Source organism: Chlorocebus sabaeus, chromosome 21 (genome assembly GCF_047675955.1).
Source record: "Chlorocebus sabaeus isolate Y175 chromosome 21, mChlSab1.0.hap1, whole genome shotgun sequence".
Classification (NCBI taxonomy): Eukaryota; Metazoa; Chordata; class Mammalia; order Primates; family Cercopithecidae; genus Chlorocebus; species Chlorocebus sabaeus.
The window spans coordinates 63,570,821-63,596,944 of NC_132924.1; the positions used below are offsets into that span (position 1 = coordinate 63,570,821).

General features: G+C 34.1%; 1 protein-coding gene across 1 annotated transcript in view; it reads right to left on the minus strand.

Annotated features, from left to right (window-relative positions):
• Positions 1-26,124, minus strand: part of ZNF804B (zinc finger protein 804B) — a 584,421-nt gene that overhangs the window by 10,762 nt on the left and 547,535 nt on the right. The window contains exon 3 of the mRNA XM_007982259.3: positions 555-685. Coding sequence (XP_007980450.3) covers positions 555-685 — 131 coding nt within the window. The remainder of the gene's footprint in view (positions 1-554; positions 686-26,124) is intronic.

The window sequence follows — 26,124 nt, forward strand, 5'->3', positions numbered from 1 at the left end:
AAGCTTTTGTAAAACTGCTATTTTTCAGCTACAAACATGTATCAGTATAAAGCTTGTTATATTATAATTATCAATTTAAATGGCACTGTGTGGTAAACTTAACTGCATTAATTACATCTTGTTTGTCAGCCAGACAATGATCGTGTTATTTATACTCGACTCAGGTATGTATAGGGAAATGTTCAGAAGACGTATTTTCCACCCCCTAAGATGTATTGTTAATTATGGTTTTTAAAAGTATTATTATAAAATTTAGAACATATATTAAGAAGTGATATTAATCCATTTATTCAACTGGATAGAATAAATGCTAATGTATTTGAATTATTCTGGGATAATTTCATTATAGGGTACATTAAATTAACAATATTAGGAAAGAAAAATATCAAAGGCCAAAAGTAATTAATTTATGTATGTTTAACTATATTTGCCTTTCAGACATATCTGTTAGTTAGTTATTATTTGTTTACATTGTTACAGAAGATTTGCCTTTAAAATTTCCCAATAGATTTTGAAGAGAGTTTTGAACCATTCCAGACACCTTTAATTCTTACCATTCAGATTGCTGCCTTAACTCAGCCAGTTGATGGAGTCGTTTAAGTGCTTTTTCTTGTTTCTTCTCATCTTTCCATGACTTAGAAGCTACATTCCGAGCAAATTCCCTTTGCTTTAATTCTTTCAGTCTCTGTGGAAAAAGAAGAAAAACCAAAAAGGTACTATAAATAAATAATATATTCTTTTCCATCCACAAGGCTCCATATTATTCTTTATCCTAAGTGCGGAGGTGACTTTCTGGACAGAAAGAGTAAAAGTATCTTCTCCATTGTTGCTATTCTCTGCTCCAAGACACATTTAGCAGATAAATGTAGTTGTCAACCAGGTTATTTTTCCAAGCTTGTCACAGTCACTGCAAGAATGTGCTGCAAAGCTGGGCCCCAGGCCTTGCTGGTATCACTCTGGCTATGCAACTATAATAATCTGTGTGCCTATAAAAACACAAATGGGAAAAATATGCAATATATGAATGAGTATGAAGGGAGGCAGGTTATGAGATGCATGTTCCTCCACCCACCTGCCCCTCACTTGTAAAATTGATTCTATTAAATACACTGGGTGGGATGAGCTTGTTTCAGGAAAGAGCATCTGTTACTGTGAAAGATTTAGTTCAAAGCTCTAAATGTGATTTTGAATTCTTTTTTTTTGGATGGAGATATTTATCAAATACATATTTCTATATTGTATCCAGGAAGACAGAAAGAAAATGAGTCAGGGATACTCAGAATAGAGGCATGGCCCTGCTTAACTTAAATTCACCCACCACTTATTTTAATTAATATTTTCTCTAAAACAATTGACTTAGATGCAAGTAAGACCTCTTCTTTAGAATCCGCCAGTAAGCACAGCTAACGATATTGAATGAACTGAGAAACAGCCAAAATCAAATGAACCTCTTGAAGTTTAGGGCTTAATCCTGAATTGGAAGTGTATTTAAAGATTATCCTCTTAACTTATACCAAGTGATTTTAAACAGTCTAAAATATGTATCTGTTGAAATTATTTTCATTTCCCATATTAAGTATAGAGAAAACTACATAGTTATCATGTGAGGTAATAATACTGTAGCTGACTGTTACTCAGAGCAAGTGCCAAAACCTTTCATTAGCTTCATTCTTTAAAGGAAATATGCTCATGGTAGACAGTGGTCAGATAACTACATCTAAGCTAAGGATTTGAAGAAGAAGGCAGATCGGTCTTTCAAAGAGAGTATTCTGAGCACAAAGAACAAGAACCTCACAGAATTAGAAATAGCTACAGGGAGAACAGTGGACTCAACCTGAATTCAATTTTTGACAAATACTTCAAATCCTTCTAAAAATAGAAAATTTCAAGAAATATAATTATGCTCTATATGTTAGCAGAAAAAAGAAAAGGTCAATAGTTCTCTGGAAATTATAAAGAACAGATGATCTGAGCATTAAAGAGTGGATACCGTTGATCAGAAGACAGGAAGAAAGGCTTATGAAATCTTTATTGCTACGTACCCTGCTACTCACTTCCTCAGACCCTATGTACTTGAAAGCCTAGTTCTTAGAGTGAGCCCTTGTCTTACAAGCAAAGACCTTTTGGAAATTGTCCTACATGATTTAAGAACACACATAAACTATAGTTCAACTGTGTCAGAGAGAGAAAATTGCTATTTGGAAAAAAAAGAGAGAGGGTTTTTTAATACTCTGTTAGTACTGAATATAAATACTCCATATTATATTTATTTAATATTAGGTATTACCAGCACACAAAACTTGTATAATGCAGAGGAGGAAATTGATTCATTTACTCACAGCAATTGACACTTGACTCATTTTTGGAATCATGTTTGAAAATTTGGGGTACTTCTGTTTCTTTTATTAGCCTTCTAGATTCCAGAACTATACTTTTATTTTTGAGTTATAGAAATGATTGAGAATTCTGTATTGCTTATCTAACAATAAATATTATTAATTGCTACTATGTTAATCCTTATTCTTACTATGAAATGGAAAAATATACAAATCAACAAATCAATTTTTTCCCTTAAAGGAAGACAGACAAGTGGTTACACTTCTATAAGATAGAGTGGAGTTTCTTAACAAGGGTGCATACAATGTGCTTTGGAAATATACAGGAATAGTAGAAGATTAATTGTGTTTAGGAAGTTTGCAAAGTTAAAATGTTTTTAAGGAACACAGAAAACTGGAAGAAGAGATTTTGTTTAAAGACATCTAGTCACAAATTTGGTTTAGTCAGTTCTGAGTGCTCAAGTTTAAGCAGAGAAAAAAACACCAGATATCTGCCTCAAGTTTTCAGTGTACTGAACAATGCATCTGTGTGAGGAAACTGTTCCAGTTTAGGGGAAAAAAAATCATCTGAAAAAATGTAAGAAAAACAGTGTCTAGCATTCATATAAGGCCAGGAATAGTGGTTGTTTTCACTAACAAAACTGGAAAAAAAATAATAGGATGTTGAATAGATAATTCAGAAAAGTCATGCTTCAGTAGAGAATAATTAGTCATAGATTGAGCACTACTTTGGAGTTGCTTAAAAAAATCATAAAAGCAAGAAATAAAAGTATAAAACTGACTCCAAGTAACTTAACTGAATCATAGTACTAAACACTAGGATATGTATTGCAATACAAAAAAAAATGAGAAAAATTAATATCTTGCATCCAAACAAATATTATCAGGATATAATAGCAGTTGAAACTGGTCTGTAAGTTAAAGAAAAATATACTATAAACTCTACAGCAGCCATTAAAATGATAAAGTGTTTTAGCTAGGAGGACAACAAAGGAGATAAAAGAACATCATTAAATGGACTTAGTGCAAGAAAATGCAAAAAAAAAAAAAAAAAAAAAAAAAAAAAAAGGTAGACCGGACAATTATAAAATAAATAGCAAGATAATAAATCAAATCTAAACATAATAATAATATTAAATGTAAATGGTCTAAATACAATAATACTCTAAATACAGTTAGAGTATTATTTGGATAAAAATGTGAGTTCATCTCTGTTGACCACACAAACAAGCTTTTTTAAAAATGAGGACAAATGAGTTAAAAGAAAAGAATGTAAGAACATATATTATGTCAACACGAGGCAAAAGAAAGCTAGGGGGGCCATATCACTGTAAGACAGATTAAATCTCAGAGCAAAGATATTTTACCAGGAATAAGGAAGGTTTCTTCACAATGATAACAGAGCATTAAAATACACAAAGCAAAAATGGATACCTACCTCATGGAGGAAATAAATGGACAATTATTAAAGAATGTATCAATGCCTTGCTATTAAACATCAACAAAATACTAATTGCAAATCCAATACTTATGGAAAACGTTACACCAAAGTGATTGTATCTCTTATAAAAGACCCTTCCAAAAGTGTATTTGTCTGATGAAAAGAGGACTATCAATCACTGGACAAATGGGGAGGATTTCTAAGAATCCAGAGGCCAAAATTTGCCAGCCTCATGTTTTGGCTTAGCCCAAATTTCTATTTTTCTCCGCTTGTTCTGACAAGAACTCATTTATTTCAGCCATGGCACATACAATGATTGTCAGTAACCTTCCTCCATTTAAAGAGAACGTAATCCATTTGGGAAGAAAAATGTTCTTTGAGGGTGTGTAATTAATCAGCTCTTACTGAGAACAGACAGCACATGGCATACATATTTCAGAAAAAAAATGCTACTTTACACGTTTACAAATAATAATGGGAAAACAAATACGGTATTGTGCAAAGTAGGTGGTAAAGAGTGAATCCGCTTCATTACCGTACAGTCTAGGTAATAAAGAGGTAGCATAGGTAAGATTAGAACAATACCTTGCATTCTTATCCTTTAATGATATAGGTAGATGGCCATAAAGAAAACTAAGCAACACAATTATGATACAAGTGTGTTGTATTATTAAATACATTTTTGCATCTATTTAAAAGGATCACATTATTAATTTCCGTTTATGTAGTGAATAACTTCTATTTGTTTTATTGTGTTAAACTTCACATTCATAGGATGAATATTGCTTGTTTTTTATATTAACATTTTGAAATATTGATGGATTTGAGTTGCTAACTCAAATTCATTATGAACTTTGCATCTATGTTCATGTGTGATATTGGCCTGTATTATCTTTCAAAGTCCTTGTGTCATTCCAGTGTGGTTTTAGTCAATTCAGATTGCTATAACAGAATACCATAGACTGGGTGGCTTAGCTAACAAACATTGAATTCTAACAGTTCTGAAAGCTGGGAAGTTCAAGATCAAGGTGCCTACAGACAGATCCAGTGTCTAGTTATGAAATTCTTCCTGGTTTGTAGATGGCCATCTTCTTGTTATATCCTCACATGGCCTAGGCCAGAGAGAAGAGGCAAGCTCTCTTGTCTTATTTGTAAGGGCACTAATCCCACTCACGAAGGCTGCACCCTCATGTCCAGTCACCTCCCAAAGAGTCTACTTACTTCCTAATGCTATTATATTGGGGGTTGAGGGAACATAAACTTAAGTCTATAAGTACCATGGTAACAATGGCCTCATAAAATGAGTTGGAAAATGTTTTATCCTCTATTTTCTAAAAGACTGTGCATAAAATTAATATTACATATTCCTTAAATACTAGAGTCACCACTGAAGCCACGTTTTCCTGGAGTATTTTTTTCTGGTTGTTGTTGGAACTTGTTAAATCATGAATTCACTTTATGCAAGATATATAAGACAAAACAGAATTTTTATTCTTTTTTGAGTGAGTTTTGGTAATTTGTTTCTTTCAAGATTGTTTTACATTTTATTTAAATTAGCTTTTTTATTGTCAAAACATTGTTCCAAATATTTTCTTTTTATTCTTTTGATATTTGAAACATCTAATGCAATGTTACCTCATTTAAACCTGATATTGGCAATTTGTGTATTCTATATCATTCACCAGTCTTCCTAGTGATTATTGATTTTATTAATATTTTAAAGGAACCAGATATTATTTAGTAGTATGCTTTCAATAACATGTAAATATTCATACATTTTCTAGATATCTTATTGTTACCAATTTCTAATTTAATACTATTTTGGTCAGAGAATATATTCTGCATGATGTCAGGTCTTAGTTACATAAATGTTTTTAAGATAGTTGTAGAAATGTTTATAATGACTCAGCCTATGGTCTATCTTGACAAATATACCATGTGCACTTGAAAGCAGAAAATATTTATTATATTTGCTGTATTTCAAATTCTATAAATATCATTATGTCAAGTGGTGAACCGTTTTATCATGTATTACCTTATGGAAATTTTTGCCTACTTGTTTTATCAATTACTAGTGAAAAATAAAATTCTGCACTTATATCTTGTGATTGGTCCATAGTTCCCTTTGTTTCTGTCAGTCTTTACTATGTGTTTTTGGAAACTTTCTTGTCAGATGCATACATATTCAAGGATTTAGAATTGCTATATCTTGTTATACAGTTAACTTTTTAAAACTATGAAATATCCAACTTGTCATTTCAAAATACTCTTTCCTTTGAAATTCACTTTGTCTAATATTATTACTGTCGTATCTCTTTTCTTAGCATTGACATGGTATATCATTTTTTATTCATTTAATTTAAAATAGATTGTGTCTTTAAAGTGTATTTATTTTAAAAGCCATTTATTTGGATCTTGTGTTTTTATTCATTCAGGACTTTTTTCCTTTTAATTGAGCCATTTACTTTATTTACAGTTAATGTAATAATTTCAATATTTGTATTTGTGTATACCATCTGTATACTTAAAATACCATCTGTATATTTGGTGAATCAGCTCTTTTCTCTCTTTCCTATATGCTTTTGAGTGAATCAAACATTTGTGGAATTATATTTTATCTTTTCTATTGATTAGTTATGTCTACCTATGTTACTTTCATAGTTGCACTAGACATTAAAATATGCATCATAAAATTATTACAGTTTATGTTAAAATTCTATAATATGATCCACTTAAAATGATATTAATGTGTATTTTCAACTAATACTCTTCAATATGTCATGTTTTGGTGTCATATACTTCATTTCAGTATAATGGTAAACTATTTCTTATTATTTTACTTGATGCATTCAAAAATCATATGTTAATAATACTTTTAAAGGAACCTTTATATTTCCTAACATATTTACTCTGTCTTGTTTTATTTATACATTTCTGTATGACTTCTTCATCTTACCTACTTTTAAGGAAACATATTTTTTGGATATGTATTTCTAGTTTCTTTTTTAATTGAAGTACTTTAAAAAGATCATTTAGTTGCATGCTTTTTCTGAAATGTCTGCTATCTTCTTATTATTGTTCTCTTGTATGTAAAGTTTCTTTTTTATCCCCTTGGTTGGATTAAATATTTTCTCTTTATTTTTCATAAGTTGACTATGATGTACCTTGGCATGTTTTTCATTGTATCTGTCCTTTTAGGGATACTCTGAGCTTCTGGAATCTGTAGTTTTGTATCTTTTATTAATTTTAGCAAATCCTCAAATAGTATCTTTTCAGATTTTTTCTACCTCATGCTCTCTTATCCTCCTTGCACTCCAATAGTGTATATGCTAAATGAGTTTATATTGTGCTAAATATCACAAATGCTCCATTACAGTTTTTTTGCCACTGATTTTTTTTTTGTGCGTTTTTATTTAATTAAGTTATAAGCATGGATTCAAGTTCATTGATTATTTCCTCTTCTATATCCAATCAGCAATAAGACTATCAGAAAATTTTTTAATCTTTGATACCATGTTTTTAGTTTCTAGCATTTTTTATTCTTTTTTATTGTACTACTTTAAAACTTTTTCATTTTTAATGTATATCATTACTTTTTCCACTAAATCCTTTAACATATTATTATTTGTTAAAGTTTCTGATAATTCCAACATCTAGGCCATTGGTTTTTATTTATTCATTCATTTATTTATACTTTAAGTTCTGGGGTACATGTGCAGAATGTGTAGTTTTGTTACACAGATATACACATGCTATGGTAGTTTGCTGCACGCATCAACCCATCACCTACATTAGGTATTTCCCTAATGCTGTCCCTCCCCTAGACCCCCACCCCATTTCTGAATCTAGTTGTATTGAATATTATACCTCTTGATGATGAGTAATATTTTCTTGACTTATATGTGCCAAATAATTTTTAATCAAATTCTGAACATTGTTTGTAGATGAACAGTATAGATCACTGCATAAAATATTTATACCCAGAAACAGACATGCTTCTTTTTCTGTGAGCCCTCAAGTACGAGTGTTGGGCAAACCCAATCTCTACTTGAGCTGCATTTGGTCTTTGTTGCTTTATTTAAATTCAGTCTCCACAGCCTTCAAGTACATTATTTGCATATAGACACTATCTTATCATTAGTCCTGTACCCTAATACTTCGGCTGGCCCCGTGTGCCTGCACCACAGAAGGACTTTCTATCAGTATTCTTCTTCTATCTCAGAAGTACATTGCTAATACGTAGTACTTGCTAAAAGGCCTAGAGTGTGTGTTTGTGAGAAGTTTTGTTTCAATGAGCATGTTTTCACGCTTAAACAGGCTCTGTGCACCTGTGACGTGGGCACAGGAGTAGAGCTCTATCTTTCTCAGTGCTCTTGTCTACCAGTGGCAGACAGCTGCCTCTTGCTACTCTGTGAAGTTCCCTGTGTGGGAGGGGTTTTCAGTTTCCCATAGGTTTTTGGATAAGGGATTTTGAGTTTGTGGTTTTATAATGCCAATATTAATCATAAAACATTTATTATTGATAGTGAATAGTGTGACTATAACAGTATTTATGGTAAAGGAGAAGTTGTGTAACCCAAAATTCCCTTAATTTTTTACATTAATTAATTACTTATGTATTTTTGAGATGGAGTCTTGCTCTATCACCCAGGCTGGAATGCAGTGGCACCATCTCAGCTCACTAAAACCTCTGCCTCCGGGTTCAAGCAATTCTCCTGCCTCAGTCTCCCAGGTAGCTGGGATTACAGGTGCTCGCCACCATACCCAGTTAATTTTTGTATTTTCAGTAGACACAGGGTTTCACCATGTTGGCTACGCTGATCTCAAACTCCTGACCTCAGGTGATCTGCTCACCTTGACCTCTCAAAGTGCTGGGATTATAGGTGTGAGCCATCGCGCTTGGTCAAAATTGCCTTTATATTGACAAAACTGCCTTGTTTAACTTGTAATCATAAATACTATTCCATTAAAAAGGTACATCTTTTCTCCTTTTTGTCTTTTTGCTTGTGTGATCACTATTAGAAGTTAAAATGAGATAGCTCTTACATCATCAAAGGAAAAAAGCAAAAGAGAGAAAATCAACATGCCACAGTCCAGACAATTCCACATAGCACTGTTGCCCCAAGATTGTTTGCCTCCTCCTCTTTCCTTCCTATTAGCTCCCGCCACTCAAACTCCAAATTTCTTAGAATGTAGGTTCACCAAATGACAGAGCTTAGTTACAAGAGAAATAATTTATAATCAGTAGAAGTTAAGTTAAAAATACAAAACTGTGGAGAGAGCTGTCCTTCTCTTTTAATCACCATAAATGAGGTTTACTACTATTGAAGAGTGTTCTTTGACGACTGATCCCTGATCTAGGTCTTGGCTTTTTACATTGTTTCTGATTAAGATGTGATATAATTCTGTTGAATCTGCTACATAATACTTTTTGATGCTCTTCTCTTCAAATAGGTTATTTTCTTATTAGGAAAAAAATTTGTTGCATCCCTTGAATTAATGTTGAAGAAGTTTTGCATGCTCTAAAAGTTCATTTTATCTTTCCTTCACAATCTTGCTCTGGCTATACTGGTTGGCCAGAGCAGAGCAGCTGAGAGTTTCATGGGTGTACTGGTGATAATACGGGAGAATTGTGGCATATGGATCAGTACAGACTGGATGATACTTATGTACTTGAACTTTCCTGCCACCTCTTCAGCAGCTTTCTAATTATGTTGAGTGGTGACCTTGCAGAACTCTAAGTTCCTTTCCTCTAGTCTAGCCAGCTGCTCCTTTCAAAATGCGTCTTGTTTCTTTATCACTCCATCTGTCTTTTCCAGCTTCTTAGCCAGGTGCTTTGTCTTAGAATGTTCCTCCTTACTTGATATCCTCTCACATAGAATAGCTCTAGTTAACTGCTCATTGGGAGTAACCCTCATTTAGTCCAGTTCTTTGCTTCACATTTAGTCATATTGGGTGCAGGCTCATATACATTTACACCCCAGAGGAAATCACTCTCAACTTTTGTGCTCTTTTCCCAGAAGCATACACTTCTTCCTAGTCATTGCAGACTTTACACCATGAGCATGTTTTCCACCCCTCCACTTAGTAACAGATGACTTCTGCCTCACGGTCAATGTATAATCCAGATTATAGGCAGGAGATAACATTTGTCTTCTTCTCTGTACAAGTTCTGGAATGTAAATAGAATTCTTGTCCCTCCCATAGTGGCTACTGACCTCCTACCTCACTCTCAGGCAGAATCTAAATCACAAGAAGACTTCTTTTGGCTTTTTTGTTTCAGCCTTAGTCTTAGTCCCTGTGTACCCATGCCCTGGAGTTGGGCTTTCTCAATAGTCCTGACCTCTCTCCATTGTAGGTAAAATTTCTCTGTACTTGCTGCTAGGCTGAAAGTAAAGGGAGTGTTTGCTGGCCCCTCTTTAAGTGACAAAAGATCTTTGCCTTTAAACTCATGCAGAATCCAGAATATGGGAGGGTTTTCCTTGTTTTTCCTTTTTCAAACTTAGGCAAACTTCTCCTGTCAGCAGTACAAAGGGTCTTTTTCATGCCTCTGTGCTTCTCAGAATCTTCATGAGCTCTCTTTTAAGTAAAGACCACATAAAAGAGTGGGCTGTGTGGATGAATGCAGACTTGCTTGTGGAAGGATTTCTTCTCAACTAGTCCATGATGGGCCGTTCATTTCATTAGCTTACATTGCAACCTCAGCTTTCTGATGGTTTTTATAAAATTTAGGTTTTGTGGAACACCTAGTGTGTTCTTGTTGTGATGGGAGGTGATCTTTTGTTGTGATTTTCCATAACCTAAGTGGAAGACTCAGCTTACATATCTTAATTTTCCTTCCTTTTTCTGTGCTTGTGGCTTTTCCCTTCATTTTTGCAATCTCCCAAAAAAGTGTGCACTGGCTTGTGGTCCAAGGGTTGGGGACCCCAGGTATATATTATGATAAAAGGAACCCTTTTACATTGGTCCACAAAATTTATAGGTTGACATTTTCTGATTAGATTCTGTCAACACTATGACTTAAATGCCAGGATGATGAAGGTTAGAGATAGCAGTACATTTAGGGAAATTGAAAAGAGGAAAATTCTACTAGAATTTTATTAGGGTTTAAGTATGCTGCCTCATAATGTTAGGAAGAAGACAGTTTCATTTTTATATTTCCCTTCAACATGTTAATCTTGCTAACCCACATCCAGAACCACCTTTGTTACACAGAGATCCACTGATTAAGAACATCTTAATGGGCATGAAGACCAACAGAATTAATATTAAGTCACATGCTTAGTTTTGTTTGGAAAATATTTTAATATTTTTGGTGATACCTACACACATACACACACACACACACACAAACACACACACCCAATTGTACAGAGGTATTTCTTATTTTTGGTTCCACATAATTCCTACAATGCAGATAATAAATACAAGTTAGCCAGTTCTACTAGGAATTTTAGTGTTTTCACAAGACAAAGAAATTATCATTATATAGCACATATTTTTATCAATGATGATCAGGCCCCAGTTAATTTCCCAAATTGATAAAATTCTGCTATAGCAGGATCAATTGGTAAGTCTTCTGACTTTAGATAACTTGACATGATCATCTGTGTATGTGTGTTTGTGTGTGTGTGTATTTAGAGCCATGTGTCTATTCAGACACTTTTTTAGCAGTGACTCATTTAAAAGAATGATGAGACTGTTTTCACTATCAAGATGACAAAACCCCATCAGAGCTAAATTTTCTGTTAAAATCAATAAAATCAATGTATATAATATAAAAATCAATAATATATAATAAGCACAAAACTAAAACAATGCTATATTTAATTATTATCTTCTCTTCTTGGATGTACCAATATTTTAAAAAGAAAAGCTTACTAACTTCAGATTCCTAAACTGCTTAGCATCTATAATCAAATACAGAGGTATAATTCATACATAATCATTTATAAACTTTTTCAAAAATTACTAGAACAATAATCACTTGCTTACCTTGATATGGTTTGGATCTGTGTCAACCCAAATCTCATGTTGAACTATAATCCCCAGTGGTGGAGCTGGGGCCTGGTGTGAAGTGATTGCATTTTGGGGGCAGTTCCTCATGAATGGCTTAGAACCATCAACTTGGTGCCATCCTCATGATAGTGAGTGAGTTCTCATGAGACATGATTGTATAAAAGTATGTAGCACCTCCACCCATCTCCTTGCTTTCCGCTCTCACCATGTGACATGCCTGCTCCCCATTCACCTTCTACAATGATTGTAAGTTTCCTGAGGCTGCCCCAGAAGCCAAGCTGATGCCAGCATCAGTAGGAACTTGGTGAACAGGTTAGAGCAGTTAAGAGCTTGAAGTTTTCTGGAAGTGGAAGTGAGGAAGACAGAGAGCAGCAACTAACAATAGGGAGAATAAAACAAAGTATTTCCAGAGTTATTTGGACAGGAGACAAGACAGTATAAGTATTAAGAAAACCATCCCAAATCAGGTAGATCCGAGTTTATATTTTGTTTCTGTCACTTACTAACTTTGAGACTCTTGCAAAGTTACTCAATTTTCTCTAGATTTAGTTACATATTTGTAACTTAGCAAACTATCAGTATCTACCTTGTGGAATTATTGGGATTACTATTTAAGTGTGGAAAGGTAAATGGTTTAGCATAGCACCTGATATATAGCAAATGCTCAGTATGTATGAACTATAATCATGTTAAAATATAAGGAATGGTCAGATTTTATGGAACTTTGTGAAGCAGGATGTGCGAAGAATGCTCGATTCAACCAGCAGTGGGTTTCCATTGAGAGTATTTAATTCATGTTCTTATTGAAAGCAGACTGTTTGAGTGGCTTTCATCTGGACAGTATGACTGGTAGGTGTAGTTTTCTTTTGCAAAGGAGAAGTCAAAAAAAGGAAGCATGTTGGGCATACTTCTACCTTGTCACACTTTAGATTTGAGCCTAAGAATTTAAGGTTGTCAATTGTCTATCATCAATTTTATATAAGAAATGGTCTTTCTTGTCTTAAATAATTTATGTTTTTAATCCAAACATCTATAATTTCCATAAATTGAAGATTACATGTCACTATTTTTTTTTTTAATTTATTTATTATTATTAAACTTCAAGTTGTAGGGTACATGTGCACAACGTGCAGGTTTGCTACATATGTATACTTGTGCCATGTTGGTGTGCTGCACCCATCAACTCGTCATTTACATCAGGTATAACTCCCAATGCAATCCCTCCACCCTCCCCCCTCCCCATGATAGGCCCCGGTGTGTGATGTTCCCCTTCCCGAGTCCAAGTGATCTCATTGTTCAGTTCCCACCTACGAGTGAGAACATGCGGTGTTTGGTTTTCTGTTCTTGTGATAGTTTACTAAGAATGATGGTTTCCAGCTGCATCCATGTCCCTACAAAGGACACAAATTCATCCTTTTTTATGGCTGCATAGTATTCCATGGTGTATATGTGCCACATTTTCTTAATCCAATCTGTCACTGATGGACATTTGGGTTGATTCCAAGTCTTTGCTATTGTGAATAGTGCTGCAATAAACATACGTGTGCATGTGTCCTTATAGCAGCATAATTTATAATCCTTTGGGTATATACCCAGTAATGGGATGGCTGGGTCATATGGTACATCTAGTTCTAGATCCTTGAGGAATCGCCATACTGTTTTCCATAATGGTTGAACTAGTTTACAATCCCACCAACAGTGTAAAAGTGTTCCTATTTCTCCACATGTCACTATTGAGTAAAATTATAAACTATGAATTAAAATGTGATTTGTTGTCAGGATTTTCTTTGATAAATTTTATTTGAATTGTGCTGTTGGGTATTAATACCATACAAAATTGATATTAATCAGAGAAGAGGGAAAAACTGGATTTCTTATGTTTCCTAGAGGGAAGTAGGGAAAAACAGGTATGTAAAGTAAAAGACATGTCTAAACATCTAATTCACGTCCCTGGATATTTTAAAGGGACTTAAAGAGAAATGACAAAGCAGATAGGTTTCATAGTTCCAGAGAGTAGTTACCTTCCATAACCTCTACCCAGATGAAAAACAATGCAATAAAGGACAGTTGCAGAGGTCAAGGAAAAGAAAGGGAAGGTGGTCTTCACATAGCCTCTCCACTTTTCACAATGCATTTGATTTTCTCTCAGCAAGAGGTAAACTAAAACTTATAGAAACATATTTGTAAAAATACATTTATGAAGTATTTGCAATTTAATTTTCTTCTTGAGTTCATGTTAAAAGCACAAACTAAACAATCTTTATTTCCCTACCTGCCAGCAAGAATGCTTTGCATGTGTATTGCAAGCAGATTTCAGCTGTGAATATATAAGTGAAGAATCAAATTGATCAGGCCAGTAAGTCTCTATGTGTTAGGAATAGTAATATTCTCAATATCATTGCTTACCAGTCCAAACATGCATGTAAACATCTGCATATCCCAGTAACCACATTCTTTCAACTTCACTGAAGGAGAACGTGCATGTGAAGTGAATTCACTCAAGTGTGTCTACTTTTTTCTCTTTTAAATAGAATAACTCCTTCCATCTCTGCACTTTTCATCTATAGATCCCAGGATAATTTCCATGTGTTAATGTTTTTCTTTACTTCAGAGTAAAACCCCAAGGCAAAAGGTCAAAATTATTAACCTAATTTTAAAGATGAAGAAACAAACACATAGAAGTTTAAGTGACTTGATCCACACCAAATGAGAGACCAGAAAAAGGACTGGGACTTGAAAACAATATCTAATCTTCCTAAGAGTATGGAAAAATAAGCAGAGTTTATGCAGAATCCTGGATATTTATAACAGTGTCATTTTGTGTATTTAAAAGTCTAGCCTGTTCCAAAATACTGCTCATTGTTTGAAAATGTTTTTATCAAATGATTTGGAAGACATTTACAGATCACTGACAATAATCTAGAACAGAGTAAGTTGTAATTTGAATAATCCTACAATCAAAATAAAAGAATTAAATTCTATTAAAAAGTCTACTATTTCCCAGATGAATTTTCATGATTAAAATGGGACTTTCTTTATTTTCTGCTTCTTTTAATATAATCTTTTTTTTTTTTTCCTTTTCTTTTCTTGATAAGGTGTTGCTATGTTACCCAGGATGGCCTCAGGCAATCCTCCTTCTTCAGCCTTCCTAGTAGCTAGGACTACAGGCATGCATCACAGCACTTAGCTACATTCCATTATTTTTTATGTGTTCTGGTTGCAATACAAACACATAGTGAAATGGGCTAAAATATTTTTAAAAGATCTCCCATGTTAGACGTTACAGTTTGGGCTACTAACCGGGAAGAGTTTCCTGACATTGCTGGAATAAATGCATCCAAGCATACTTTCTCTGATGTGACCCTAGCTTTAAGGACCAATTGTGCCAGAAGCAAGCTAAAACAATGAGTGAGAAGAAATTACTCTGGGTGTGAACACCGTAATCCTCTTCCTTGGAAGTGTTGAGTTAAATTGGTTATAATAATTCCTGGAGGATTCTTTTGGCATGTGCTAGAATACGAATTGCTGAATGCTATGTTTAATTGCTGATGGTCAGCCATTTCTGCTTGGACAATCAGGACATAAAGATTTCTTGTCAGAGTTTAACTGGCTGAGCCCAGTGTTCTGGAGAGATACAGCCAGGCCTACAGATACTGCTGTTGGTTTACATGTTAGTTTGAGGATATTTCTAGATTTTAGGACAAGCTGAAAACGTGGTGTGTGAAAGAGAAAAAGTTATTTATAACTCAGGGTGGACTAGGGTCACCTCCCTGGCTGAGGGAGTGGCATATGGTAAAGTGTTGAAGGTATGTGCCCCAGGCAAGCCACACCATTTCTTTTCAAGGCCAAGGATCATCTGAGAAATTCTCAAATGGCGAATGGGTAGCTCTAGTGTCCCACTACATCTGAGACATTACCCGGATCCTCTCATATTTTAGCTATTATGGCCAAGATCCAAGTCAGCTATGGTACAAAGCATGACCTTTTATCTGGTTTTAATTACAAGGTTTATTTAATTTCTACCCATGGCATACCCAAAGTTAAACTTCGTAGTGCCGTTATAACCCATATTATGTCAGACATGAATATAACCAATACTATATCAACATAAATATCTCTATTGATTACTGTTCTAAAATGCATTCCTAAGAAGTGCCTTGGTGATGAGTAAGAGGATAACTGCTTTTCCAACTGAGTTAGTAGTAGTAGTCACAGGACTTTTAATTGCCATGTTTATAGCATGATAAGAACATACATGTGATAGTGCAATAATATTAATTCCCATGAAGTATTTACAGAGAGTATGTTCAGGTTTGGAAATATCCAGCATTTCTGTAATGAACAAATAAGAATTCAGTAATGAAAGATTATGTCTTGAGTAAATATTTGATTAGACTAATATTTACTAATCAGGCTTCAGAAGAAATAATTTGGCATTCCATCACAGTCTATACCATGGAGAATAAATTCAATGTGAGAAAGAAAGGAAAGATTCTAGAACAGAAAAATTCAGACACTTTCTCATGCAACAGCATTTCAAACTTATCACCATTTCTTTGAGATGAAGTGGAGTGTGTTTGAATATTACGTATATTCTCTAGAGTCTAGTATATAATCCACCTTATAAATTCCTGACAGTTAATATTTGAAAAGTATTAGTCATTTTAACAAAGTATTCAAATACATTTCTCAGATCTCTGACTATCAGATATACTTCCAAGCATTAGAATGTAGAGTTAAGAGAATCAGTAAGGATATTTTTCTGTGTGAGATTCATTTGTACCTCTATTGCTTCAAGTCATGTGTGGACAAGACCAAGGTCTTAAGGGAATCTTTATTTATTTATTTGTAAAGATCAGGAGGATTAATCATGCTTCTTGTAGGAAAGAAACGCATTTGTACTAGGCCCCAAAAATTAAAAAAAAAATCTTAAGAGAATCCTTTGGCAAACCTCTGCCCTCCCAGATTGTGTGGTTCCTGACATGAAGCCATCTTTATCTGGCAGGCTGTTATCTGCTCTGCCGCAATCTTTCCCTGCTGTGCAACTCCTTCATGGTCACATCCTCCCTGCTCAGTTCATAAAAAGAACTTGACCTACTGCACTCTGACCTAGCTATCTAGCTGTTTTCTTAAAAGCAATGTCTTGTATTTCAGTACCTTGTACAACCTAACATTATATTGATTTTTAAGAGCTTTTTCAATTTCTACTTCATCCTCCCACTCTTTTATACTCTAGTTTAGGGTCAGCGATGCCTGCTGCTGAGAATATTGCAGACAGAAGTATTTAGTTTGAACATACCTGCAAAGTAAGAGCACCTTTGCACAAGGAAAAGGTTTTTGAAATTTCCTTAATTTCCTACCTAAATGTTCTGAAATAGAACTCTCTTTGAAAAAATTACTATTAAAATAGAAGCAGGAAGAGAAACATGAAATTAGACTCTGCTGTAAAATTGAATTTTGTATCATGTTACTCTTACATAAAATAAAGACAGTATTTTAAATCTAAAGATAGTATTGAGTTGACCTCTACGTATCAGAATCTTGGCTTCAGTAGCTTAATTAAATCAGGTTTCTTTTACTCCTAACCAAGAATCTATATTCAATCACACCATGATACTTACACCTCCTCAAGGGAGTCCACAGCTCAGTCTCCCCCCAGTTATCAGTTTCCTCCAACTTAAACATGTGGCTTTATCCTCAAGGTCACAATATGCCTGAGAAATGTCAAGCATCAGAAGTGCATTCCATGAAGGCAAAAAGAAGGGCTCAGAGCAAAAGCTGACTCTTTTATTTTTTCTGCCTTAAAAACAACAGCTTTTGAAAGTCAACCTGAGTAGACTTCCACTCTTACACCATTTGTTAGAAGAACTTCACATGCTATTGACATTTAAGTAAGAAATGTGATACATCCAGGTTTCTAGCTAGCTACATGGCCATCCCTCAAAATAAATCTGGGTTTTCTCCGTGAGGAGAGAGAGTGGAATGGACATTGATTAAGTGACCAACAGCGTCTGCCCTACTAAAATTATTAAATGTTGCCAAAAGGAAGGGTTACAGTTAGTCAGTTAGTGTTCAACCAAGCGTTCTGCTTCTTTTTTTTTGAGATGGGGTCTCACTCTGTCGCCCAGGCTGGAGTGCAGTGGCACGATCTCGGTTCACTGCAAACTCTCCCTCCAGGGTTCAAGAGATTCTTCTGCCTCAGCCTCCAGAGCAGCTGGGACTACAGGTGTGCGCCACCACACCTGACTAATTTTTGTATTTTTAGTAGAAACGGGGTTTCACCATATTGGCCATGCTGGTCTCCACTCCTGACCTTGTGATCCTCCCAAAGTGCTGGGATTATGGGAATGAGTCACCACGCTCGGCCTCTGCATATTCCCTCTTTCAAATCTAAAACTCCTCTCCACATACTTTAAGTCATTGAGCTGCGAAATAAAATATAGAGAAGTTTCTAGATCATTTTACTCCACATCTTTAATTACAAATTATAGTTCTCACTATGCAACCATAAAAATAAATGAAATCATGTCCTTTGCGGCAACACGGATGCAGCTGGAGGCCCTCATCCTAAGTGAATTAACACAGAAACGAAAGCCAAATGCCACATGTTCTGTTCTCACTTATAAGCAGGAGCTAAACATTGGGTACGCATGGACACAGAGCTGGAACAATAGACACTGGGGATTTCAAAAGGGGGAAGGAAGGGAGAGGGGCAAGGGTTAAATAACTACCTATCAAGTACTATGTTCACTGCTAGGATGATGGGATCATTAGAAGCCCAAACCTCAGCATCAGGTAATATATTCATGTAGCAAACCTGCACATGTACCCCCTGATACTAAAAGTTAAATAAATAATAAAATTACTAATTCTCTCAAAAAAGTTTTGAGATTAGTTTCTTCTTAGGCATGTTGTGTTACAGGTATGAGTCAGCAAACTAAGACCCATGGGCCAAATCTGACCTTCAGCCTGCTTTTGTAAATAAATACAAAAACAGTCACTTCTACTGTTTTACCTAAGGCTGCTTTCAGACTGTATTGGCAGAGTTGATTCCTTGCCACAGGAACTGTATGAGCTGCAAAACCAAAAATATTTACTATCTGAGCCTTTCCAAGATGTTTGCCAACACTGGGTCGAGAAACACCCCTGTTCTTGTTAGTTCAGGATGAGGGAGGTGGTTAGTTCCACATTTGTATACCTCATGGGATAATTTTCCTGAGAGTGATATCCATGTGAATGGAAAAGTAGAAAAGCAGATGGTGGTGAAAGAAAGAGGTAATTATATTTGGAGAAAAATATCAGTATTATTTAACTGACAGTGATATATTTGAGTCTCTAGAATGCAGAAATACCAGTGCATATAGGGAATAACTTAGAATTCCTGTTAGGATGTTGACTTAGCCTTTATATTCCCAACTTCCTTCAGGAGTCTAACTGAATCAAATTTGACTTTGTTATCAAAACAAGCCCTGAATATTCTGACTGAATAGGATCTCACAAAACTATTATATGCACAACTAATTTTCAGAACTCAAAAGAATGAATCATCTCTTATTTCATGCATTTCAGCATTTCACTAGTATTGCTCACAGAAAACAGCATGAGGCAGTTGAGAGATTCATGGTCTTTTCTAATGCCTTGCTTATTTTTGCATGAAGGTACTACAGAGCAAAGAAATAAGGAAAATATAGTTTTGTCAAGAATGTTCAAATACTCCAAGAGTAAGGAGCATTTTATCTGAAAAATACTCAAAAGACTCACTTTTTTTCTTGCAAGTGAAACTGATCAGAAGTCTTTTAAAAATATTTTCATTGTGTTTTTGTTTTTCAAAAGTATAACTCTATTTATTAAGCACATTTGGAAAACTCATGTCATATGTCTCATTACTAATAGCAAGAACCTTGGAATCTAAGGTTTTAGTTGAGTATATACTGGAGGAAAAAATGTGATTAGGCAATGCTCTGCAAGCATCTTTTCCTTTAAATGAACTCTTGAGTTATCTATGTTCCTAAATTAACTGGGTTGTATCTTTAGAGTGTAATTTCTTTTTAAATTTCTCATTTTCTGAACTATAAAAACAAATGTTTCTATAAGTTTATATTAGTTATTTTCTCAATAATTAGTGCCTCATGTAAAGGCAAATAACTTGACTGGAAATGTATTGTTTTTAAAATTAAAATTATTTGAATAAAACTTTATCCACATATATAGCTATTATTGCTCAAAAATAAGATTTTATATACTGTTTCTTTTAGTCAATGCAAAAACCTCTTGAAAAGATACTCTAAATGAATGAATTGCTTAGAATAAAATATATAATTTAAGTGGCAATATATTTCATAAATACATGGAAAGTGCTGCATGGTTCTAATATTGGCCATTCTCAGATTTTCCAGTAAAGTATGACATTTAAACAGAATATAAACATGTGTGCATTTATGCAAATTTTGAATGTTTATACAAAACTTGGATAGTGTTTAATTGACTTAATAATTTCATGAATGCAATTAACCACTTTAAAATATTATTTTAAAAGGATATTTTGGATTATGTCTATACTTTTTCTAATACTCTATGCACGGTTCCTTGTGTGCTTTATATCTTCAAATATTTATTATGTAAAACTTTTAGTTTGAAATGCAGAAGCACTAAGAAAGTTTCCTTAGCTTATTTTGACTTTTAAAAATAAAATAATGTTACTCATAAAGAAATTTAATGTAAACACTAGCGACTTCATGTTTTTCTTTCATTAAACCAAGTCATTATGTTTTTATGCAACCTAGTAGCCTTCAGTGTATGAAGAAACAAGCACATTCATTTACTCCTGGGAGTGTAAATGGATGCATGCAGTCCTTTTAGAGAGTAATTTGGCAACAGCAATTACATTTCTATATGTATCATGATCCTGATTCTTCAATTCCACGTCTAAAATGCATCTCACATATCATTACACGTCTGAACATTGGCTGTTCCTTGTAATAGTGATGGGACGAAGTTTAGTGGGGAAATGTCTGTATAATTCCTAAATCTGTGTTCTAAACTGCTACTGAAGTTGCCTGTGATTGCTTCTTTTGGGGAATGATATATAAGTTATAACCATTTCTATAAACTGTATTTTCTTCATTCATTTTTATGTGTCTCTTCCCTACCCTCGGTCCTAAAATTAGCTTAAATTAAAAAAGAAAGTCAACTACATCACTTTTGCTATTTTTGTTGCCTTCAGACATATTTGATTGTAGAGCAGAAATCATCAAACTCAGTGCTAAAATATCAGTGGCCCCCAAAATTTTCCTTTTCAAGGCCAGACTCACATAATTTCACAGCTTTCAATACTTCCAGAAAAAATAAAATAAAAGACATGATCAGTTGAGATGAAAATGTTTTAAGCAACTAAAATTTAAAATTCAATATTATGTGTCAAAGCAAAAATAATGATTGCAGGTGTTGAGTTTTAATAAGAGCAGAGTGAGATAAAGGCACAGTAATGCGTGGAATCCTTGACTTTGTGAAAACATCATGGGCCTCTTTCTATTTCCTTCTTTATGAAATATTTGACCTACTTTCACATTCAAATCTCAGAAAACTATTATGAAGTCACAACGATAATGGGATAAGATATTTTGTTAATATGATTATGTAATCTGTAATTCAAGTAAAAATCATCTTCTTTGACCTCTGAATTGTTTGCTGATTGGATACAAATTATGCTTGGAGATGAAATTTGTTTGGATAAGTCAGCTATCTGGTGCTACTTAATGGTGCTCTTTATATATACTTATTTTGTTTAGTCTATTTTAAAACAAAATCCCTAAGTTGTATTAACTACACTAATTCAAAATTGGGACAATTATTACATCTATTAAAAATGATAATTTCAGAAAGCCATATACATTTTAATTTTCGTAAACAAAGCAATCTAACCTTTAGTAACTTTACACAATATCAGAATAAAAATGGCTACTGTGGAAAAACTACACATCTTTTTTCCATTCAATATAGATAGATGTAAAACTATGGATGAATAAATGTCATTGGATCTGCAAATTAATATGTGTATCAAAAAATATCCTCTTTCAAAAATTAATACCAGAAGTATAAGAAAAAAAAGAATTTACAAAATAATCTGCTGAAGATTGAGATTTTATCATCACAGGTTTTTATTTCCCTTGTGCATGTATAACATTTATGTTTATCACATTTATCATAATGATAAAAAATTGGAAACCATCCAGAATATTTCAACTATAGGAAATCCGTTATTCAAATTATAATGCAGTCGTTTAATAAAAGACATGCTGCAAACAACAACAACAACAAACTATGTTGAGGAAGAACACCGAATTACCTTGGAAATGGGCATCATGACAGAGATACTACTTACTCAAAATTACACCAGCGCCTTTTCGACTTCGTTAACACAATTTTTCTTTCAAACTATATGATGTAGTAATTTCTTGATCTCAGAAGTGCATGTGACCCTGATCTTGTCATGGTTATAATAAAATCCCACAATTTTGTCAAAAGAAAATCATTAATAGACTCTGTTTCCATGTTTAAATCAAGTTGACTGGTGGTCACTGTGTTCCTCCTTAACGTGTAACAAAATATTTCATAATAATAATGATATAAGAGCAAACATACAAAGCTAGGATGACTTCAAAGCGCCATGTACAAGGCATATTAAAAAGGCAAGTTCTTTATTCATATTAATCCCTTTAATTTTCACAAGAAAACTATGACATAAATGCTGTTATAAGTGGAGACACAGACACTTAGAGGCTAAACAGGCAGCCAGCCCATTCAGAGAGTGGCTCTAACCAGCTACGCTATGCTGTCTCTAATGCAAGTCTATCTTACATACCGAAGGAGAGAAAAATCTTTCTAGGTGAAAATATTTTATTCTTGTTTCAATTTCTAATTTTGTACTTCTTCTCAGAACTTTTTTTTTCTATTTTATAAACAGGAAAATGAGACCCAGGTAAGATTAAGACCATGTCTTTTGTCAAATGCTACTCTACAAATCAGTAGCCAGTGGGGACTTGGACTTAGATGAGAGGTCTGTGCTTTTAAAAGAAATCTATTAGCTGCTAAGTCTCTGGGGCTGACACTACATTGCCATGACATAGCTGAGTGCTTGAATTTGGCAGGTTCTCCTAAAATACAATCATTGTAATCTATTAAGAGATAAGTTTGAAGACAAACACTTTAACGACACTGAACTTCAATTCTGCTTTAGCTTTTTTAGCTAACAAAAATTTTCTTATGTCTAGACAGATAGACACACACACACACAGAGCCACACATCCTTTGCACTTCTATTTTACCATAGATACGATCCTTGTAATGTCAAAGACAAAATTGCACCAGATAAATTAAACAAGCAAGGAAAGCTTCATTCAAGACTATTGCAATAAAGGAGAGAGACTATTGAAATAGGGGAGAGGAATTGAACTCAACCCCATTGAACTCAGGCAAGTAATTTTTAAAGGCAGGAGTGAACTAATGGAAAAATACTGGAGGGTGTTTTGGGAGATGTCCATCAGTGAGATTAGGCCACCTGTGTTTGCCAACTGTCGCTTATTAAAGTTAGGTTCCTATGGTCCTACAGAGACTGGGACACAGTGATCCTATGTCCTTCCATGATTATATTTCAAAGGGGTGACTCCCAGGTCTTTGGGAAAGACATTTATGGATTATAAAATGTTTACATTTCAAAGAGGCAGATAAAGAATTTATAATTAAAAATTTTCATTAAAAAGTGCTCTAAAAAGGGAGGTCAAGTCAAGGTCCTATAGTCAGGAATAAACCTGTCTAAAGTTCACTTAAGCTGAGGGCAAATTAAGTCTGTCTTGGTTAGTAGAGCCTCGGAAAATATATGTGTACCAGCAGAAATAATTGAAAATGTTTCTTATCTCTGTTAGCAAAGATCCCTGTTAAAATATTGGAGTTTTCCCTTTCAATATTTATGCATCATTAATTTATAAATATAATTTTTGTCATAGATGAGGTTTTATAGTCTTTTTCATCTAATTCTTACTGAAGACAGGAAAAAAGTAAAATCAGACGAAAATCTGTCTGTGATGACTACTGTAATGAAATACCACCAATAGCCCACATGAATTGTAAGATTTTTATATGTCAGATATAATGCCAAACCTTTTGCTTAAATAGCTTGATTTATTTTTTCCCAAACTCTGTGAGTACTACTTGCATCTACATTCTGATGTTTAAGATAAGAAAATTGAGGCTAAGAGATGTCGGATAACTTGCTCAGAATTATAGAAGTAGCAATTAGTTTTACAGAATTTATTTGAGGTCCAAGCTGCCTGACTCCTGAGCCCTAGCTGGTAACCTCTGCAATCTATTGTATCTGATTAATTTTGTATGTGCCTTTTAACACATCATTACTCTCCCTTGGAATCATGACATTGTCATCTTTGCAGGACCAAGAACTTTAAATTATATTTCAAAATAGTTATATTTTCTATACTACATAAATTGAAGTTTCAAAAAATACAACTATGAAAGTTTTGAAATATCCATTTGACATTTAGAATGTGAAATTTAGAATGTCTTCATGCTAGCAATATACAAATATCTGCCTTCTCCTTGGTTAATAAGTGAAATGTCTGGAATACAACACAGCTTCAAAGAAGCTATTATTTACTAGAATAATATCTCAATCCAGAAACATCTTTACTTTTTCCAAATGCATGAGACACACTCATAAGTAAAGCCAACTTTGGTACTTACTATACTTTGGTTTACTGTAGTAATTCCCAGCCCAGGATCTCAGAGGAAATCTCAAGGATTTTTATAAAACACTACCAATGTTTTCAAAGAAATTAATTTAAATTAATTTTTAAATCAGCCCGATTTTGTGCCTGAATTGTATTGTGTTAAATCTTAGACTATGAGCAATGGTAAAACCAATTTATTGCTGTCAGGTTGTTACTGCTGCTCTGTGTTAGGCACTGACCTAGATGAATATGAAAAAGATATTCATGCAGCTATAGTGCTTGAAGGGAATGGAGATAGGCACGGGGCCTCACGTGGCCTCTTACAAAGATGGTTTAGTGTTAGTAGCAAATCTACTAAGACTGAAGATAATTTCATGGAAGACTATAGGCTATTTTACCAGAAGACCTAGCAGGAAGTGTAGCTAGATTGCAAAATAGACTGACAACAGGAACAAGGAAGCTATGAATTGAAATTATTTTATCTGTCAATAGAGGACTGCATGGTCTTCCATCTCTCCTTCTCTGTGATCAACTATATCATTCTTCCGTCTCTCTCTCTCTAGCATAACTTCCTCTATTTTAGAATGCATTATATCTGAACACGGCCATTCTCAAGCTCTAGCTTAACATTGCCCAAGAGGTTTCTGGGCTCTGATTTCTAAGTAATGGAGGAAAAGAATGTACCTGGAACAACTAACACCAAAGGTCCATCCATGTCCCCGATAGCTGTGACAGGGTTGGAGAGAGCTGAGGCTTAACTCTGATATAGAGTTCAGCGATATGAGGCTTAACTCTCATACAGGTGTAAGCAATGTGAAAGGAGGGCATAAATCAGTTATCTAAGAATTGGATATGGGCCAAAAAATATATATAGAGACAGCAAATTATTATATATTTGGTACACACACAATCTTATTGCACAGCAGAATGTGGTAAGAATGATGTAACAGATGTAGACAATTGGTTATGCTAATGAACATATAAGACCTTGTGCTTATGTATATATGTCTCATAATATATATAACAACAATGGGAATATATAACATCACATTCAAGTCGATAGTTCAAGCTGATGCCAGGAGTTTTTCATATAAAGTCATAGCATTTAAAGTGAACCTTAATAAAGATATTGATACCTGTCATTTGTTCAGTGCTTAATTTATGTTAAGCAATGTTATAAAATGTGTTGCAAGCAAGGTCTTATTTAATTTTTAGTGCAACATCGTAAAGTAGATACTCTTATCTTCCCCATCTCAGAGAAAGGGAAACGGGTCCTTAGGCTAAGAACTTGGTGGGGTCACACAGCTATTAAGTGACAGAGGCAGAATTCTCACCTATGTTTCTTTAACTGCAAAGCTAATTCTCTTAACTACTATGCATTACTCTCATTCCAAGTCCTGAGGGTGGCAGAATTTTGTTTTAGAGAGGATATTAATATATCCTGTGAAAGACTGCAAGAGTAAAGATAAAATAATGATAAAATTCTAGAGGATTCAAGGAACACTAAATAACTATTTTTAGCTGAAACATTGTGTTCATGAGGAAAAGAAAAGAGAAATCAAGCCTGAAAGACAAATCTAGTCCTGAA